Source organism: Aphanomyces invadans (assembly GCF_000520115.1).
Source record: "Aphanomyces invadans strain NJM9701 unplaced genomic scaffold supercont1.4, whole genome shotgun sequence".
Lineage (NCBI taxonomy): Eukaryota > Oomycota > Saprolegniomycetes > Saprolegniales > Verrucalvaceae > Aphanomyces > Aphanomyces invadans.
Genome location: NW_008580149.1, coordinates 350,140 through 368,891, shown reverse-complemented (window position 1 = coordinate 368,891; position 18,752 = coordinate 350,140). Strand labels below are relative to the sequence as shown.

The following is an 18,752-nucleotide window of genomic DNA, read 5'->3' as shown; positions in this document are numbered from 1 at the left end:
ACGTCGGAATTTCCTCTACACGTTATACTGCGATTAACCTGGTTTCCACGAAAAACCTACAGAGTAACGTATACGTTTAATTCGTGTGCGAGAGTCGATCTCCCGCCGATGCGACTAGGCCGAGCGGCGGGGCAACGCGCTACGACAGCTGCAGCAACCGATGCACCTCCTCCTTCGATACGTCGACTTCCCATCGCTGTATATCTTCAGCCTTGACCACGGCGCGCGGGTACACCCCCAATGGCGACTTCATGCTCGTCAACCCGAGCAGAGTCTGTCGGCCGTTCAACGCTCCCACGAGGCCTTCCACGACAGCCCTACAGCACACGTTCCCATCAGCCTTGCACACGATGGCGAGAATCGTGCCCTTTCGACAGTGTAATCAGTGCCGTCTTGTCTTGGACTGCGCTATAATACCGCAGAGCTCTCCACCGGCTCGCCTCGGCCATGGTCGCAGCGTGGTTTGTGCCAACACAACACGACGACGACCTGCTTTGAGTCGCTTTTTGTTACCACGAGGTTGGTTTGGGACTTGATTTGTTCAAACATGGTCACGTTTTGTGAATTGAACCGGACTGCCTGCCTGTGATTGGTCGAATCTTTTCGAAGAGGGGTGTGAGGCGTCACTTTCCAACTGGACACGATGTCCACGGTGGCGGCGGCTCTGCGGCGCTGGAGCCCGATCCTGGCGCCATTCTTCACGGTGGCTACGCTCATCATCTGTATCGTCATCACGAAGACCAAGGACATCTATGTCGGGTCGCTCGCCTGGCCGTACTTCTCGGATATGGGGCGTGGTAGGACACACCGCTGCAACCTGGAGCTCACAATATTTCGTGCGCTAGATGATCCTGCGTACTACGTCTTCGCCACGGGATTGTGTCTCACGGCACTCTTCCTCGCTCTCACGTGGTACGCCCATCGCTGGAACGTCGGACATCCCTGACGGCGTGTGCTGCAGGATCTTCAACTACCAACACCAAATTGATATGCTGACCCAACCCAATTCAAAAGCGACGCCTGCGCTGTCTCGATGCAGCTTTGCCGCGTCCGCAATGGGCGCGGTTGCCACAATCGGGTTGCCCATCTTAGTAAGTCAGCCCCACCCCCGTCCTCGTCGACATGCTTTCCTAGTCCATCTATCGCGTGTCCTACGATCATCCGGAGATCCACAACTACGCCGCGTACTTCTTCTTTATCTTCCAAGCGGCTGCCGTGCTTCTCAACGTGGGCAACTTTCCAGCCCCCCCATGTCGCTCACGCATTGCGGTAGACGTACGTGACCCGCCGCATCCTTGTCCTCGCCACCTCGTCTCCGCATGGGACGTTCCCAGTTGGGGGCCTCCGTACCACCTGGTTCGACTCGTTCCATCTGGGGTAGTCATTCTGATCTTCATTACGCAGGCGCATCCAACTCGTCTTTGCGCTGTGCTTCCTCGTCGCGTTTGTCTTGTACATCCCTGTGGGCCTCGCGATCGTGTGTTCGTTTGAGCGCCTCACCATTGTCAAGGTACCTGTCGGCTGTCTCCACCGGTCTCACGCGCACTTGTCTAGTGCTTGAGCGAAGGCCTCGGCGCCGACTACTGCACGACCACCATGCGCTTCGACGATACGTATACCAAACTGTACGACTACAGCAACTGCGGCGGCATCAACCAGCTCCGATCGGCGTCTCAGTTGGTGTGCATTCTCACGCTGGTCGGGTACGCGCTGTCGTTCGTGACGCACGAGGAGGTCGCACAGACCGGCCATTCCATTGCCGCGCCGTCCGCCGCCGTCTGACCCAAGGGCGTAGAGAGCAGTAATGCCTGCCGCCGTCCGCGCTTCTCCATGCTGTGTGGTGTCGCAGCAACGAGTACTAAACCCCACGTTGCCCCACGCTCGAAAAAAAATTCCAACCCTATCATCGCCCGAATTCAACTTTCATTTGATCAACGTATGCCGTCGTCGGCACACATATAAAAATACATCTGCTTCGCGACAATTAGTACTACTACATCCCCCGCCTACAGTAGCGACGGGGATCTACTATTAGTAACTTCCGACGTACTACTGTTCGTACTAAAACCTGCACTTCTGGTTTCAACGGGCAGTTGCACAGTTGGGTCGATAAATATAGACACCCGTTGCACGGCCGAGTCACTGCGTGCCACCACCTGCGCCGTCCCACTCGAGACGTCTTGGTCGGTGCCGAGCCACGAACTAGTTCCATGGCGCGCACGTCCGCCATCAAGGAAGAGGTGTGGGCCAGCGCGATCCACGCCGTCCTCGTCGACAAAATGAGTCTGCGCAACGCCGCTCAGAAGTTTGGTGTCCACCACATGTCGCTCCACCGCAGAATAAAAGGATTCCGCGGCGACAAGAAGCCCGAGAAGAAGGAGTCGGCCGTGTCAAGCGCCAGCCGTGCGCCGTACCCTCCCATGCAGCCTGGCATGAGCATGGTCAACATGATGCAAATGAACATGATGGGCAACGACAAGAAACCTGCGCGCTTGAGCCCAGCACCGTCGACGCCCCAACTGTACCCTGCTCCATCACGAGCGCCTGGCAGTGACAGGATGCACATGGGGTCGCATTTCCATCACCCGTACGACACGGCCAACACAACGTCCGCGATGCACCACTCTCGCCAGCCGCCGCACATGTTTCCCGGCATCGAGAACGCCTCCATGAACGTATCGGCTTGGTCCAAGGCCGTGCATGCCGTCGACATGGGCCATCTCGATATCCACCAAGCGGCCCAAACCTTTCAAGTCGACGTCCATGCGCTCCGCGACCACTTCAACCGGACTCCGCTTGTAAGTACTGTACCGGTCCGAATGACGGTCACGACGAATGCATGTTTTTTGGTGGTTGACAGGGCCGACCCAGCGGCGATGGCGGCGCGCCGCCAGAGATGTACCTGACGCAAACCGAGGCCCACGGCATTCTCCGCGTGGTCGCTGCACGCGCCGAAGTCGGCGTGAAGATGGACTATGACGAGCTCGTCGACCTCGTGCGTCGAGTGCTCCTCGTCCGCCCTGGACCCACCTCAGCTGGTACGGTCGTCGTAGGACGAGTTGTCGGATTCTGACAGACGACCACGTCTAGCTGCGAGCAGCGGGTACTTTGAACACGTCCTGGGATCGTACCTGCAGGAACACGAAGGGTTCCTTCGATCGGCCATGGACCTCCACGGAGGAAGCAGTCCACAGCGAGGCCACCCGTCATCTCCTGCCCTCCGTCATCACCATCACCAGCAACAACAGCAGCTGCAGAGACCGGCCTCGTTGAAGCAGGAGAGGCAGCATTTGGTTTGTCGAGTTCCGATCCATATCCGACCTGGTGACACGTTGTGGCCGTAGAGCGACTTGACGGAGCAGAAATACCCCGCGCCGCCGTACCATCTTCACATGGCGAGGGCATCCCATCGAGACGAACGATACAGTCCTTCGTCGAACCTCCTCATTGCGTCAAACAAGATTAACAAGCCGCCGTCCCACGAGTACTATGGTGCTTCGCCACCACCCGACGTCCGCGGCCGACGCTCGCAGGCGGCGGCGCAATCTGATCCAGTTCACTCAACCAGGTGACCTCGTGCGAATAAGCCCATCTCACCGCTCTCCAGACCTACTGCCCAGCCGAGCGCCCGAGCGAAGGGCGCTGACCCCAATGACGACATTGTCGAAGTGTAGATTAGACCAAATACCTAAGTACAATAAGAGAGCATCGGGTCGAACGGGGCTCGCTAACCACTTGGTCATGCCGTTGAGTAAAGCAGGAATGATTATACAATTCAACTCTGCATGACGACACGAATACACGCAATGGACATGGCCTTTCCTACGCCGTTGTGCGGCCTAGGGCACGTACTGCTGGATGAAGGACTTGGCCGTGTTGAGACGACCGTACACACCAGGCTTGTTGAGCTGGCCGCAGCCCAGACCCCAGCTCACGACACCCACCAGACGCACGCCCGACGCGTCTTCGATCGTCAACGGTCCTCCCGAGTCTCCCTGGCACGAGTCTTCTCCGGCCAACCCGCCCGCAGCCAACATGGTGGCGTCGACCTTGCTGGGCGCTAGCGCCGCCGCGGCCTTGGCATTGTCCCAGGTCATCAAGCTGACTTCCTTGAGGACGCGCGACTGAGTCCCGCCCGACGACGTGGTGCCCCACCCACGCACCCACGTCTTCACGTTGGCCGGGACCGACTCGTACGAGATCTTGACTGGCGCAATCGTCGTAATGTTGCGGTCCAAGAGGAGGATCGCGACGTCGTTTGCGTTGGTGCGCGCGCTGTTGAGCGGGTGCTTGATCTCTCGGACGACCCTGGCCGACTCACCGTCGGACGACCCAGTCAGGTAGTGCGTCCCCACGACGACATACGACAGGCCGTGACCCATGCAGTGCGCCGCCGTCACAATCACGTTGGGGGCGACAAGACTGCCGCCGCAGCTCGACGTGGCTGTGGGAGACACCTTCAGGCCTGCCAAGTACCGGTGCTTGCCAACTTCCGCTTCGCGGCCGCCGACAATCTCAAAGTCGTTGTTGGGGGCGACTGGGTCAAGGGCAAACACAGCCGAGGCGAGGGTAGCGAGGATGGCGAGTGCGATCATCATGGCAAGCGAAATTGGAAAATGGTCACCTCGACCGACGAGGTGGGGGGGGGGGTTGTGGGAAGAGCGCACTGGGTTCGACCTGGGTGGGTTGAAGTTGTCCAGGTCGAATGGATAGCCTGGTTCTCGATCTCGTGGATGGTGTCGTCGATCGCCTCCAGGTAATCATGGCCAATGTGGACCTCTCCATAAAATGGCTGCCTGAGATCCCAGTCCAACTCATCCATGTGGCAAGGAACCTGTGACGGCGAGACAGCAACCTACCGTCACAAAGTCGCCGGCCACCGTCCCAAAGCCACAGGTTAGCTACCGTCAGGATGCCACTGTTTTTCCACGACGGGATCGTGCGAAAGGGCTACGTGATCAGGTCGAGTCAGGTTTTGCAGGCTCGCCGTCCCACTTGAGTAGGTCACAGGTTCCTTGCCACATGGATGAGTTGGACTGGGATCTCAGGCAGCCATTTTATGGAGAGGTCCACATTGGCCATGATTACCTGGAGGCGATCGACGACACCATCCACGAGATCGAGAACCAGGCTATCCATTCGACCTGGACAACTTCAACCCACCCAGGTCGAACCCAGTGCGCTCTTCCCACAACCCCCCCCCCCACCTCGTCGGTCGAGGTGACCATTTTCCAATTTCACTTGCCATGAAGATCGCACTCGCCATCCTCGCTACCCTCGCCTCGGCTGTGTTTGCCCTTGACCCAGTCGCCCCCAACAACGACTTTGAGATTGTCGGCGGCCGCGAAGCGGAAGTTGGCAAGCACCGGTACTTGGCAGGCCTGAAGGTGTCTCCCACAGCCACGTCGAGCTGCGGCGGCAGTCTTGTCGCCCCCAACGTGATTGTGACGGCGGCGCACTGCATGGGTCACGGCCTGTCGTATGTCGTCGTGGGGACGCACTACCTGACTGGGTCGTCCGACGGTGAGTCGGCCAGGGTCGTCCGAGAGATCAAGCACCCGCTCAACAGCGCGCGCACCAACGCAAACGACGTCGCGATCCTCCTCTTGGACCGCAACATTACGACGATTGCGCCAGTCAAGATCTCGTACGAGTCGGTCCCGGCCAACGTGAAGACGTGGGTGCGTGGGTGGGGCACCACGTCGTCGGGCGGGACTCAGTCGCGCGTCCTCAAGGAAGTCAGCTTGATGACCTGGGACAATGCCAAGGCCGCGGCGGCGCTAGCGCCCAGCAAGGTCGACGCCACCATGTTGGCTGCGGGCGGGTTGGCCGGAGAAGACTCGTGCCAGGGAGACTCGGGAGGACCGTTGACGATCGAAGACGCGTCGGGCGTGCGTCTGGTGGGTGTCGTGAGCTGGGGTCTGGGCTGCGGCCAGCTCAACAAGCCTGGTGTGTACGGTCGTCTCAACACGGCCAAGTCCTTCATCCAGCAGTACGTGCCCTAGGCCGCACAACGGCGTAGGAAAGGCCATGTCCATTGCGTGTATGTCGTCATGCCGTGTCTTTGAATGAAATAAGGATGCATGAAATGTCTGGAGATGGTTCAATTCATCGCGTAAGTGGATTGCAAGAACGAATGTAATCTGCAAGGTCGTCGGCATTAGTGGGAAGGCCGGACGGGGCTACAGCTTGCGCGCTCTTGCCGCCACAGCAGCGACACGGTTTGCACGAGAGCTTGGTCGTGTGGCTCCATTGTAGATGGGGCGGCGAGCTTGCCTACGCGGCCAATCTCAGCTCCCTCGAATGATCCAAGGAGCAACGTACGCTGCAGGAGGTCGTTCAACCGACGGCGCAGTTCCACCACGAGCATGGCGGTGCGGCCAGCGCATGGCAGGTCAATCCACTTGTCGATTGTTGCGTGCGAAGTCTCGAACGAGTCGGGCGGCTCGGACCAACTGAAGTCGAACCGTCCACCAAACAGCGCCAGCGCCAGCGGCGTCACACCGCTCGACACGGGCACATACACCTTGGACGACGTGACTAGCTTGAGGTAGTAGCCGAGGTAAGTCGTCGCAAACGCCACTGTTGGGCCGTGATTGATGGATGAAGGGTGGAGGTAGACCTGTTTGCGGTGGTCCCAGAACGTTCGATTCGATAATGTGGACGAATCGATAAAGACCACACTCGGATACATTCCTGCCGCCACGACCGCGGCCAGGACCACCATGTCCACCGCCGATTCATGGCGCTTTCGACTGGAGTCGGGTGCAATAAATCCCAGGTCCACCAGCAACCGCTCAAACGACGCCGCAAGTTGATCAATCTCGACGAGCGCGACGCGATTGAGGAAATGTTTGGTGCAAAATGCTCGGTCGCGGTCTTTCCCACACGCCTCCCACGCGAGAAACGCCGAGAGATCCGTGAGGAGGTCGCTGTTGAACGTCGCAAACTGTCGCCGCGCGGCGTCCATCGCTTTTTCCTGGCCATGGGGAGCGACGAATGGACTCTTGGACTCTAGGATGGCCGCAACGATGGCAGCGGGCCTCGACACGTGAAAGATGGACGCGTACAACAGCATCTTGCCGACGCGGACATCGAGTGGGAGCTTGGCCAAGTGGTGGCCAAGTGCCGTGAGCTTCAACTTGCTGGGGGAGCCAGCCATGTCTTCTTCAGGGACAGCGCCGTCGCCATCATAATCCAATGCCCCTAGCTGAATCAATTCCAATGTAGCGTCGCGAACAGCTTGTTCGGGTGGCGGCTCCAAGAGCTCTGGCCAAAACTGCCCCACCGACTCGTCGCGGAGCAGTTCGTGGAGCTGCAGCGTGAGGCTCGTGAGCGGTGCGCGGTGAATCTCTGCGATCGGCTGCGGCAACATCTCGTGCTCGTACAGGTCACGGGGGTACAAGCGAAAGCACGTGCCGGCTTGGACCCGGCCCGCGCGTCCAGATCGTTGCTATGTTGGCGCCATGTATTATGCGCCATGGGTAGGATGGACGATAAACTCACCATTGCGTTGGCCTGGGCGATCCAAACTTCAGTCAGGAAGGACGTTTGGGTCTTGGTGTCGTGGCGCATCTGCTTGACTCGGCCGGCGTCGATCACGACCGACACGTCGTCGATGGTGACGGACGTCTCGGCGATGTTGGTGGCCACGATCACCTTGGTCATGGAGGGCGGTGGCCGTTGAAACACGCGGCGCTGGTCGGCCGTCGACAGCGACGCGTGGAGTGGAAGGAAAACACAGGTCGACGCGAGGTGGCGATTCGCTTCCAGCTGGTCGACGAGTGTTCGTATTTCCGCGCGGCCACTGAGAAAGATCAAGATCGCGCCGTGGTCTTTGGTCGTCGCCGTGATCACGTGCTCCACGAGCTCTTCGATCAAGTCAAAGTTTATCACAGACGGGTCGACTTTCGCCATCATGGCGAGCGTGTGGGTGCTGTACTTGCCATCGCCCACGTTGTGCAGCGGCCCGCGACGGTGGACGTCTGCGCTGCTCCACGTCAGCACCTGGGTCGATACGCGACCGTCGCGCCCCGACATGTGCAGCGTGTATCTGTTCTCGGCGGCGGCGTGTTTGGGTGTGCAGCATCGCGAGCCATCCAACACCACGTGCTGGGTGCGCTCGATCGCGTCTTCGAGGAATAGTGTATCGACAGGGAAGAGCCGGCCTGGCACCGTGACCAGCCGCGCGTGGTGGGTAAAATACGATTGAAACTGTGCTGCGTGGAGGGTTGCGCTCATGAGGACGACACGGAGATGCAGCGTCTTGCGCAGGACGCGGCACAGGAGGCCAAGGAGGATGTCGCTCTGGACATCTCGCTCGTGGATCTCATCGACGACGACGTACTTGACGCCGGTGAGAGTTGGGTTTGTCTGCATCATTCGGAGCAGAATGCCCGTCGTGCAAAACACGAGGCGGCACCCCCGGCCTTTCTTTGCGTCCAGTCGAATGTGGTACCCGACAAGGCCCTTCCCCACTTCCTGCACACGATGCCGTCAATCGAAACGCGTGGATGGGATCGCCGTACCTGGCCCATCTCGTCAGCCACGCGCTCTGCGACGCCAATGGCGGCCAGTCGCCGCGGTTGGGTGCACAAAATGATGTCTTCGTCATCGTGGATGGTTGCACTCGACAACATGTCTTCCAGGAGGTAGTGCGGGACCTGCGTACTCTTGCCCGACCCCGTTTCGCCCGAAATGAGCACGACCCGACTCTGTCGAGACTGCTCCAGTATCTCGCGCTGAAAGGCAGCAATCGGCAGGGCCTGGCGACCGCTCACCATGGCCTGGTACTCCTTCGTCCTTCGCACGGCCTCAAAGAGGTCCACTCGTTGACCACAAACAACTTCCCCTTCGCTCACTGTGCTGTTTTGTGTAGTACCATTGACGGACTCTCCATGCACCTCTCCATTGTCGTCATCGTCGCTGTCCCACGAGTCGGCCACAACCATGTTGTCTAGACCTCTCGTCAGCACCTTCACCATCTATCATGAAATAGAATACCACCCGATGATGGACGACAAGTGGCTGGCGCAGGGCATTCAACACTCATCGGTGCTTGTGCGTCGCCGTGGAAGGTGTCTTGCGCTAACTGAAAGAGGCTGTCGATGACCGAGTCCTTGGACTTGGTGGCCGTCGACTTGGTCTCATCCTTTGCAGCCTCCACTCGCCGCAACCATTCGAGCCTACGTTTGAATGTCACGCTTTACGATCATGATGGGCGTGCGGATGTACCACATATCTCTGAAATGGGGAGGGAATCCGCGGTAGAGCGGGAGATGCGGCACGAGGCCGTACAGAGCTCGTGTCGCCACGGCATCTTTCGCCGCGTCAGGAGATGTGTAGGCATCTCCATCGTGCTCGAGATGGAAGGACAAGGTTGGGAGGTTGCCGCGGCGCTTGACGTGGACATCGAAGCGGTGCCTTGAAGACGACGAAGGTCCAGAATTGGTGTAGTGGGGCGGGGTCCACTTTTGTTTCTGACAATATTCTTGTAGCTGAACGCGTGGAGTCTTTCCCGTCCATTTGACCGCACTCTCCACATGAATCGGAGGCGGTACGGCAGGCGTAGGAGCGGGTGGAGGTGGCGCAGCGGCCTCCAACATCGAAAACATGTCCATTCCATCGTCGTTCTCTTCACTGTCGAACGCGGCAGGTGACGGAGCGGCTTCGTGGATTTCGCAGGTGGGTGCGGTTGCTGGAACCTCGTGTGGGATTCCCTGAACTGACAATGCAGCTAGCTCTGCTTTAATCCGCGCGATTTCGGCGTTCCAGTGCCCCGCCTCATGCTTCCGAGACTTCTTCAACCCTTTAAGCTCAGTCGTAGCATGCGCCAAGTCCAGTTCGAGCTGTTGCCGTGTTGCATCTGGGCTCAGTACATCTTCGTCCAACGAGTTCAAGTACTGCAGCGTCCACGCCTTTGCGTTGTCTGCCTGCACAAACGTCCAGAGTGAACATCCACGAGTTGCTCGAGATGACGTACCTCGATGGTGGACAACTTTATCGAAGGTGATGGAACAGGAACTGGAGGTGCAATCGCGCGATCGCGGGTGCCGTGTGGGGAACAACCTGAAGACGGTGCAGGGATAAGAGTCAGCTGTGCCGGGAGCCCACTTGTTTGTCGCGCGGAAGGCTTGTACACATACGAACGAAAGGCCGAGGGTAGATCACCGTTCGAGTTGTACAGACACAAGTATTGCACCGCTCCTGTCAAGTCATGGGAGTGCGCGAGCGCGGCTTCAATTTGGTCCATCGAAAACCCCATTGCCGTCAGTCCATCGTACGCCTTCTCTACCTTCTTCTTACTTCTCCGACCGCGAAAGAACTGCGTCTGTGCCGATGGAAGCTGCAGATCATCACGGAGAAGGTCCTCCAAGCGCTGCTCGGACTCGTACGAGAGCGCCAATCGGTCCATGTTGACGTCCTCGAAAATGAGATTATCCGGATACATTCCTGTTATCCGAATCTTTTTGCGAGAGCGGCGAGTTGACAGGTCTGTTCTGCAGGGGGCATCACCGCAAGGAAGCTGCAACGAGACGAATGGGCAGAGTGAAGCAGCGCAAGATGTTACAGCACGGCCGGCAACTTAAGGGCTGAGTTCGCTATAATCGAGGCTTCGGGTGACCGAGGCCAGTTGGTTTTCCGCTTCGGCGATGGACACTTCAATCTTCGTTGCATGACGAGCCTATGTAGAATCGATCGTAAAGTTTTGACATGGCTATGGATTCATCGCCACTTGCCTTCATTTGAGTCATCGTGAAGCGCTCCAGGAGAACATCCATCTGTCGTGACAAAGTGTTCAATTCCTAGTTCGTCGTGTTGACGTACCAAATACCGCGCCAATTCTTCGGCGCTGGAATGGACGATCGGCAGGAGCGAGCAATCCTCGCGAGGGAAGCTACGCGCGTGACAATGAAATCTTTGGCTCGACGCACACGACGATGGTGTTCGCTCACCTGAACGTTTTGTTGTCCTCAGTGACCAAAGTCACAGTCTCGTCGGTCACGTCGATCTAGTCGTTCGAGATGACCACCTGCGACGACGACGAAGGCACTTACTTTCAGCACGTCGCTCTTTGATGGCACGATAAAGTGTTCGTTCAATTCGCGGCACACTTCGCGGGCAATCTATTCCACGATGGTTTTCGGTGCAACTGGATTCAATGGCATACACACCTTCTTGATGTCGCCAAAATCCATGAGGTACCCGTCGTGTCCGATGCGATCGCCAGTGATAGTCACGGACATGCGGTAGTTGTGTCCATGCAGGCGCTCACGGAATCCCTAATCAGAAACACATCAACTCAAGAGCCCGCCTAGGACACGCTCGACGAAATTCCACACCTTGAAAGCAATGAAGTGCGCAGCGTTGAACTTCATGTAGTCTTTGCTGACGAACACGCGGTAGACATCTGGGACAGCTACATCGAAATTGAGTGAGCCACAGCGATCCCCGTCGACGGCGCGATGTCGTTACCCATCTCTTCAGCGCGGGACGGTGTCGGCGACTTGAATTATGTGTTCGCATTACACGACACGCGCTCGGGAGAGGGGTCTGTCAACCCTTCGAAATCCGATACCCAGGCATATTGTATTTTACAAGTATTCCGGATAAAAACCGGACAACCGCAATGATCAACCTGTCCAGTATTCTGCAACATTCGGACCTGTCACACTCGATATTTCGCTGGTCAAACATACTCGACATCCTGCGGTTGAATGGTCTGGTGGGCGCAAAACTATACAATATCAGAGGTTTCCATGGTTTCCAGCCAATCGCATCCCTTCGAGATAAATATCTTGGTTTTTGTATACTATTGATAGAATATGCTGGAAGGATCGGTCGAATCTTCTCGAAAATGACTGCAAAAGCGGACGGCGGACAGTCATTTTAGAATTTTCTCCGACGCATCAACATGTCCGGAGTCCAAGGCGCTAGCGTCGGTATCGATCTCGGCACGACCTACTCGTGCGTCGGTGTGTGGCAAAACGACCGCGTGGAAATCATTGCGAACGACCAGGGGAACCGCACGACCCCGTCGTACGTCGCGTTCACGGACAGCGAACGCCTGATCGGTGATGCCGCCAAGAACCAAGTCGCGATGAACCCGACCAACACGGTGTTCGACGCCAAGCGTTTGATCGGCCGCAAGTTCAACGACCCTGTGATCCAAGCCGACATCAAGCACTGGCCGTTCAAGGTCACCCCCGGTGCGGGCGACAAGCCCCAAATCACGGTGGAATTCAAGGGCGAAACCAAGACGTTCCAACCTGAAGAAATTTCGTCGATGGTGTTGATCAAGATGAAGGAAGTGTCGGAAGCCTACATTGGGTCGACCGTCAACAACGCTGTCATCACCGTCCCTGCCTATTTCAACGATTCGCAACGTCAAGCGACCAAGGACGCCGGTGCCATTGCTGGGTTGAATGTGCTTCGTATCATCAACGAACCCACTGCCGCTGCCATTGCGTACGGTTTGGACAAGAAGGGTGGCGAACGCAATGTGCTCATTTTCGATTTGGGCGGTGGTACCTTTGATGTGTCGCTGTTGACGATCGAAGAGGGTATCTTTGAAGTGAAGGCGACTGCCGGTGACACGCACTTGGGTGGTGAAGACTTCGACAACCGCTTGGTAGACCACTTTACGGCGGAGTTCAAGCGCAAGCACCGCAAGGACATGACCCAAAACCAACGTGCCCTTCGCCGTCTGCGTACTGCCTGCGAGCGCGCCAAGCGTACCCTGTCGTCGTCGGCACAAGCGTACATCGAAATTGACTCGCTGTTCGACGGCATTGACTTCAACAGCACGATCACGCGTGCTCGTTTCGAAGACATGTGCGGCGACTACTTCCGCAAGACAATGGAACCTGTGGAGAAGGTGTTGCGCGACTCGAAGTTGTCGAAGAGCCAAGTGCACGAAGTGGTGCTTGTCGGTGGTTCGACCCGTATCCCCAAGGTGCAACAACTGTTGTCGGACTTCTTCAACGGCAAGGAACCGTGCAAGTCGATCAACCCTGATGAAGCTGTCGCGTTCGGTGCTACCGTGCAAGCCGCGATTTTGTCGGGCAACGACAGCTCGGAGAAGTTGCAGGACTTGCTGTTGTTGGACGTGACGCCTTTGTCTCTCGGTTTGGAAACGGCCGGCGGCGTCATGACGACTTTGATCCAGCGCAACACGACGGTGCCGACGAAGAAGTCGCAGACGTTTTCGACCTACGCCGACAACCAGCCTGGTGTGTTGATCCAAGTGTTTGAAGGTGAACGCTCGATGACGCGCGACAACAACTTGTTGGGCAAGTTTTCGTTGGACGGGATCCCTCCCATGCCTCGCGGTGTGCCTCAAGTCGACGTGACTTTCGACATTGACGCCAACGGTATCTTGAACGTGTCTGCGATTGAAAAGTCGACCGGCAAGGAGAACAAGATTACGATTACGAACGACAAGGGCCGCTTGACCAAGGACGACATTGAGCGCATGGTGCAGGAAGCCGAAAAGTACAAGTCGGAAGACGAAGCCAACAAGGTTCGCATCGAAGCCAAGAACGGCTTGGAAAACTATGCGTACAACTTGCGCAACACGCTGAACGACGAAAAGCTCCAAGGCAAGTTGGATGCCGCGGACAAGAAGACAGTCGACGACAAGGTGACTGAGACCATTAGCTGGTTGGATGCGAACCAGTCGGCTGAGAAGGAAGAGTTTGAGGCCAAGCAAAAGGAACTCGAAGGTGTTGCGAACCCGATCATGCAAAAGCTGTATGCGGCGGGCGGTGCACCTGGCGGTCCCGGCGGCATGCCGGACTTTGGTGCGGGTGGCGCCCCTCCTCCGGCGTCGAGCGCCCAAGGTCCCAAGATTGAAGAAGTCGATTAAGCAGTCTGCCCAACTTCTTTCGTACTATAATATCAAGTTGAGGCATGGATTGTTCACTGTCGATGACACATTGGTGTCCCTGAGAACTCTAGCATGCGAATGGCATGCATTTCTAACCGATGGTTCGGTCATGCAAGCAGCTTGATGGCATGACCTGCGGCGATCATAGGAACGCCGTGCGCGGCAGTCGCGTTTGAAAAGTGATGCAGATGTTGGATTTTGAACCCTAACTTAGTCGTCGGTCGTTTCGGGCTTGGACGCGTCGTCAGCCGAGTCAAGCCCCATCTCGCGACGCAACTGGGTCGACCACACGTCTTGGCGGGTGTTGGAGGATGTGCTCGACATGCGCAAGGTGAAGCTACCCCGCGCCGTCTCTCGTTTCTGTGGACTGCGAGCACCGCCTCCCTTGAGGAGGTCGTTCTTGACGTCTTGGATGATGCGCTTCCCCTTGGGGGACATGACGTGGCCGCCCACTTGGTGTGGATGCTGCTCTTCGTCGCGTCGTTTGCCGTCGTCGTCGTCGTTCAGTTGTACGTGGCCGTCGCCGTCCCCAGACACTACCTGCATGCGTCCTAGCAGTTGGATGTCTGGCTTCACGCTCTCTGCTGACGCGAGATGCACGACGGGGAATTCACGCTGCTCCACGCGCAGCGGTTTGTGCAAGTGCCACGCCGCCAAGAACTCGACCGGCGCTAGCTGACTGCGCTGACTTGCGAGAAATGCATCGGCCCACTCGACTTGCTGCAACTGCCGCGTCAACTCGAGCTCCTCGCATCGGAGCAAGTCCATCTTCGCCTTCGCTTCTTCCTCGAGGCGTGCCAAGACGACATCCATGCTGCGCCGCACCTGCATTTCAACGTCTCGTTTGTTGGCCGCGATGTCGCCTACGCGGTCGCTGATTTGCTTGAGTTTGGTGGCAATCATCCCCTTCCGAGTCTCGATCAACGGGTCGGGCTTGGCCGATTCCTTGATACTCTGCTCGTACGCATCAAGCAAGCTCACAAGGCGATGGGCACCCTTCTCCCCCGCGGAGTGATCGCCCACCATCTTGCAGTGCACGCAGACCGGGATCGCGCATGCTGCACAGTAGAACTCGACGTTCTTGGACTCGTGCTAATTTGCCAAAATTGTCAGACAACGTTTAAAATATTTGCAAAACGTTCTCCGTCAGCGTTTCTACTGTGACAATCTGCTGCATTCGTCATTTTGACAGAAAACATGGAAAAAACTGGGAAATATATTCAACAAAATCCATGAGATCGAATACCGGAAAAACAACGGAAATCGCCAAAAATACCACCATCGAAAACACCACGGGTCCTCCACGCACCAGACGACATGGGACGGAAGGGAGGCTGAGCAGAACAGGGGGTTCTCCAGCGGCAGACGGCGCCGCAAGCGGCGATCGCTTGTGGCGACCGGCGAGTTTGTTGGCCGAGTGAACTGATGTGTCACACGAAGGACACAGATTGGCGTCGCAGGACGGACAGTGGAGAGATGCGGCTTGCTTCTCACACAAGGCACACACTGGTGCAGGCTTGGATTCAATGGCTGAGTACGTGAAACGAACGAGGTATTGAGGCAGAACCTATCAAACAACCATGACCTAGCCATCATGCATTGTCACTCTTCGTCAAGATTATACCTGGCGTGACGACTGGACAATGTACTCGTGGTAGTAACGATCTCGTTGAGCAGACTCCTGCGGCTGGACAAGGTAGTGGCTGTGGTACCCCTGGGGAAGCCTTGCTTTCGCGTCTTCCTCGCGCTCGATGGGTAGCGAGCGACCGGATGCCACTTTACACAGCACAAACTGCTTCGTCCCTGCCGTAGCCATGAGATCTGTGAATCGATTGACATTGTGATCACCAGATTTGCCAGGGTTGTCCATGACGATGTTCCCTGTCGTGAACTTCATCCCGTGCTGCGTCGACTCCATTGCCGTGAATCCATAGCTGTACATTTGAGCCATGGACGGCCCAAGGTCTTCCACCGCGACCCACGAGTCGACTTCGAGAAGACCTGCCGTCTGTTCCTCGTACTGCGTTTGTAGCGTTGGGTTCTTCATATCCCATATCATGACGTCATCGTGCACGAGGAACCCTGGAAGGGACGCTTGAAGAAGGTACCGGACTCTCTGAAAGTCCTTGGATAGCGGATTCATCGACGTCACTGTAGCGACTAGCAAGAGAGCGTTGTTCGATCGCCAAATCACCTCGTCGGATTACCTTGTCCCGGGGACGGGCCATCCACAGGAGGCGCATCCACATTCGAGGAGTCACCGTCCTGCCGTAGAGGCGGCATGGTTCGCATGCGTGCAGCATCGCCGGATGAAGTGCCTTCGTCGATTCCCATCTTTGAAAATGAAGGAACGGAAGATCGCAACGGTTTCGACTTGTATCCGGATAGCATCTGTCAACCAATCCAACGATCGAAACGGCAGGGAAAGGGTTGCGGCGACCGCGTCATGGAATGAGTGCTTTAACTTCTATTTTATTTTTAGGTGGACACATCCAGGATTCCTGTGCTCAAGGGCCGCAGCCCAACTAGCACACACACTGTAACCGGGTTACACTATCCGGATATTTCGACATCGACGTTCGCCAACACTCCCTGGCGAACTTGCCCACTTAAAGATTACTGCATGTTTGCAGGCCCCCTCAAATGACTGGCTTGCGTGCCTTAGCTGTAGCGTTAGATAGGATTAACGCTGCTAATTCATTCTCCACTTTACCCAGTCTGGCGCACCTTCCTCTGCGCCCGCTTACACACACGATGCTCTCTTTGTCAGGATACCCTCCATAACCTCAGCGACAAGCAGCTCTTCGGCGCATAAGAGACGCTTTGCATCACCGTTGGTTGGAAAGTACTAGGTGAAGTGAAGCCATATTGGAGCTCGTGACGTCGTGGAGGCCATCATTGTACAGTGCTACCTGTATGTCTGACGGGTTGAAGCCAGGAGTTGTGCGCATGGCACATCACGGCACCCCACGACATTTGTCGTCAAGTGTGATGGTCCTGGTGCTCGTTCTGGTGTGGAGCGGCCACGACAACCTACCTAGCTCCACCACTCAGAACGTGTCGAATCCTGCGCCAGAGTCAAAATAGATTTTATTGGTGTGATGGCTACATCACGTGCCGACAGGACGCGAGAGCGCCGCACTTCTAGGCCTTCTCGACGATCCGTGTCAATACAATCGGCCATTGTGCACTCTATACAGCCAATCTCCATGCGACAGTGTGTGCGGGCCCGAGGTCGTCGGGTCTGGTAACCGGAAAGGTGAACTCCCCTGGTCGCTTCACTGGAACGCAAACATCATGCTTCGTTCGAGTCCAGTGACCTAAGGGGAGCCAAACTCCGCTAGCTATCGACGAGAAATGTACAGAAATCGTACACTCACGTGACCGTCCAGCACGACGACCCGCCATGGCTTGCAACTTTGTTCAGCGTTGCAAAGACTCCATGCCCCAAGACAAACGCGAAGCTCTGAACGCGATGGGATTGGAGACAGAATGGCGTGGGTCCTAGCTCGCCCCCGTGGTACTGGGTGAAAAGACAGCGTCAAATCCTGGAAATCGTCGAATGTCAGCGCACTCAATAGCCCCACACGACGTTTGTGAACGTTCCCTATCTGTTCAAAGTCCCCCGTGGCCGAGCCACTTGCTCAAGTGCCTTGTGGTCAAAGTTTTGCCGGATCTATGACGCGGGTCGCATCCATTGTGCAAGTGCGCTGGTCGCCATAACTTTGTGTGGCCAAAAGCACACCGGTGGAATTGGAACGCCCTCGAAGAGCTCGCGACTGACAAACCATCCCATCACGATTTGCTCGTTCGCTGAGACTTTATACGACAAAAGGAGTATTTGTGGGGCAAACATCTCGGCGCTGTCGTCGGCACGCACATCCGATCCAAGCTCGATCAACGCGATGAAAAGGGTGCGATGGGATTTGTCTGGAATGCCATGGAAGACCATGGGCAGCCGCCCAGTTTCGCCGCAACGTACAAACGGCTTCCTGGTGACCTGAATGAATCACGGTCCAGGCAATGGTGCCCGAATATGGAACACCCTCCGCAAAGAGAAAGATAAACTATCAAACAACAAACGGTGTGACGCGTTAGGAGCGTTACGGTTTGTGTATAGCACGTGGTTTGCATGATAAAGGATGCCCCTCTGCTCTTTCGGGGAACCGAGTCGGTATGACGGAGCGGAATTGTCCTCGGTCCCGTCCAGCCTTCGACACGAGGCACGGGGGGATCCAAGGCGACGAGTGCAGTGTTTCATCACATCTATAAAGTTCAATTCACACGAAATCGGTTCAAATCTCAAATTTGGAAAAATGCGATCCAATCATAGGCTCAAATTTTGAAAGTATTGGTTCTGAAAGTGGATGAGATATTCCCAAAGAATGTTCGTGAGTACATTTAGTGTACCAAACAAGCCAGTCTTTATAGTTCACGTGCGATTAAATACTTACGCAGTGACACCTCGGTTCGACATGACGTCGAAGAGGTACGTGGTTCGACACCTTGCGGGTGCAGTAATTTTTACATCAAGAAATGCAATACGAGATATGATATTTTATGCTTTTGACTTCTGTGAAGGATTTTCGCGCTGAACAAACATCGTTAAAGCTTCGCTCATGATTTGCAAATTCACAACGTCGTACAAGAGCCAACGGGGTGTTAAAACTTGCGATTTGACAGCTTCCATACGGCATTGTACGGAGCGGAGTCGCTTGTAGAATTGGCTCGGTGTCACTTGGTCAATCGAGTTGCGCAGAGAAAGAAGGTCCGTTCGGATCTTACGCATAGTTGCAACCAACATGATCAGTTCTTAATCGCTTGATAGCTGTAGCAAAATGAACAATGACGAGGATCAAAGTTG

The 18,752-nt window shown here is 56.4% G+C and overlaps 8 protein-coding genes across 8 annotated transcripts; 3 read left to right on the top strand and 5 right to left on the bottom strand.

The window, feature by feature from the left end:
• Positions 1-3: 3 nt before the first annotated feature.
• On the bottom strand, positions 4-624 carry H310_02616 (hypothetical protein). The gene is made up of 2 exons (XM_008866185.1): positions 367-624; positions 4-317 (listed from the first exon to the last, which is right to left on the bottom strand). Exons 1-2 carry the CDS (start codon positions 447-449, stop codon positions 140-142), a joined length of 261 nt encoding a protein of 86 aa, XP_008864407.1. The 5' UTR covers positions 450-624; the 3' UTR covers positions 4-139.
• On the top strand, positions 4-1,988 carry H310_02615 (hypothetical protein). The gene is made up of 7 exons (XM_008866184.1): positions 4-797; positions 846-912; positions 962-1,091; positions 1,135-1,227; positions 1,274-1,356; positions 1,405-1,510; positions 1,555-1,988. The coding sequence occupies exons 1-7, from the start codon at positions 644-646 to the stop codon at positions 1,780-1,782; spliced, it is 861 nt and encodes a 286-aa protein (XP_008864406.1). The 5' UTR covers positions 4-643; the 3' UTR covers positions 1,783-1,988.
• Positions 1,989-3,839: 1,851 nt separating this feature from the next.
• H310_02614 (hypothetical protein) lies at positions 3,840-4,598 on the bottom strand (the record flags this gene model as incomplete). Its single annotated transcript, XM_008866183.1, has 1 exon — positions 3,840-4,598. The coding sequence occupies one exon, from the start codon at positions 4,596-4,598 to the stop codon at positions 3,840-3,842; it is 759 nt and encodes a 252-aa protein (XP_008864405.1).
• Positions 4,599-5,240: 642 nt separating this feature from the next.
• On the top strand, positions 5,241-6,118 carry H310_02613 (hypothetical protein). The gene has a single exon (XM_008866182.1). It carries the CDS (start codon positions 5,247-5,249, stop codon positions 6,003-6,005), a length of 759 nt encoding a protein of 252 aa, XP_008864404.1. The 5' UTR covers positions 5,241-5,246; the 3' UTR covers positions 6,006-6,118.
• A 42-nt stretch (positions 6,119-6,160) lies between these two features.
• H310_02612 (hypothetical protein) lies at positions 6,161-10,450 on the bottom strand (the record flags this gene model as incomplete). The annotated part of the gene is made up of 7 exons (XM_008866181.1): positions 6,161-6,276; positions 6,325-7,453; positions 7,507-8,481; positions 8,529-8,956; positions 9,004-9,185; positions 9,235-9,932; positions 9,983-10,450. The coding sequence occupies 7 exons, from the start codon at positions 10,448-10,450 to the stop codon at positions 6,161-6,163; spliced, it is 3,996 nt and encodes a 1,331-aa protein (XP_008864403.1).
• A 135-nt stretch (positions 10,451-10,585) lies between these two features.
• Positions 10,586-11,479, bottom strand: H310_02611 (hypothetical protein; the record flags this gene model as incomplete). The annotated part of the gene is made up of 8 exons (XM_008866180.1): positions 10,586-10,684; positions 10,740-10,781; positions 10,828-10,897; positions 10,956-11,011; positions 11,058-11,126; positions 11,175-11,282; positions 11,343-11,419; positions 11,476-11,479. 8 exons carry the CDS (start codon positions 11,477-11,479, stop codon positions 10,586-10,588), a joined length of 525 nt encoding a protein of 174 aa, XP_008864402.1.
• Positions 11,480-11,877: 398 nt separating this feature from the next.
• Positions 11,878-14,109, top strand: H310_02610 (hsp70-like protein). Its single transcript, XM_008866179.1, has one exon. The coding sequence runs from the start codon at positions 11,915-11,917 to the stop codon at positions 13,865-13,867; it is 1,953 nt and encodes a 650-aa protein (XP_008864401.1). The 5' UTR covers positions 11,878-11,914; the 3' UTR covers positions 13,868-14,109.
• Positions 13,990-16,222, bottom strand: H310_02609 (hypothetical protein; the record flags this gene model as incomplete). The annotated part of the gene is made up of 5 exons (XM_008866178.1): positions 13,990-14,980; positions 15,198-15,455; positions 15,513-15,691; positions 15,737-16,048; positions 16,096-16,222. The coding sequence occupies 5 exons, from the start codon at positions 16,220-16,222 to the stop codon at positions 14,099-14,101; spliced, it is 1,758 nt and encodes a 585-aa protein (XP_008864400.1). The 3' UTR covers positions 13,990-14,098.
• Positions 16,223-18,752: the final 2,530 nt, after the last annotated feature.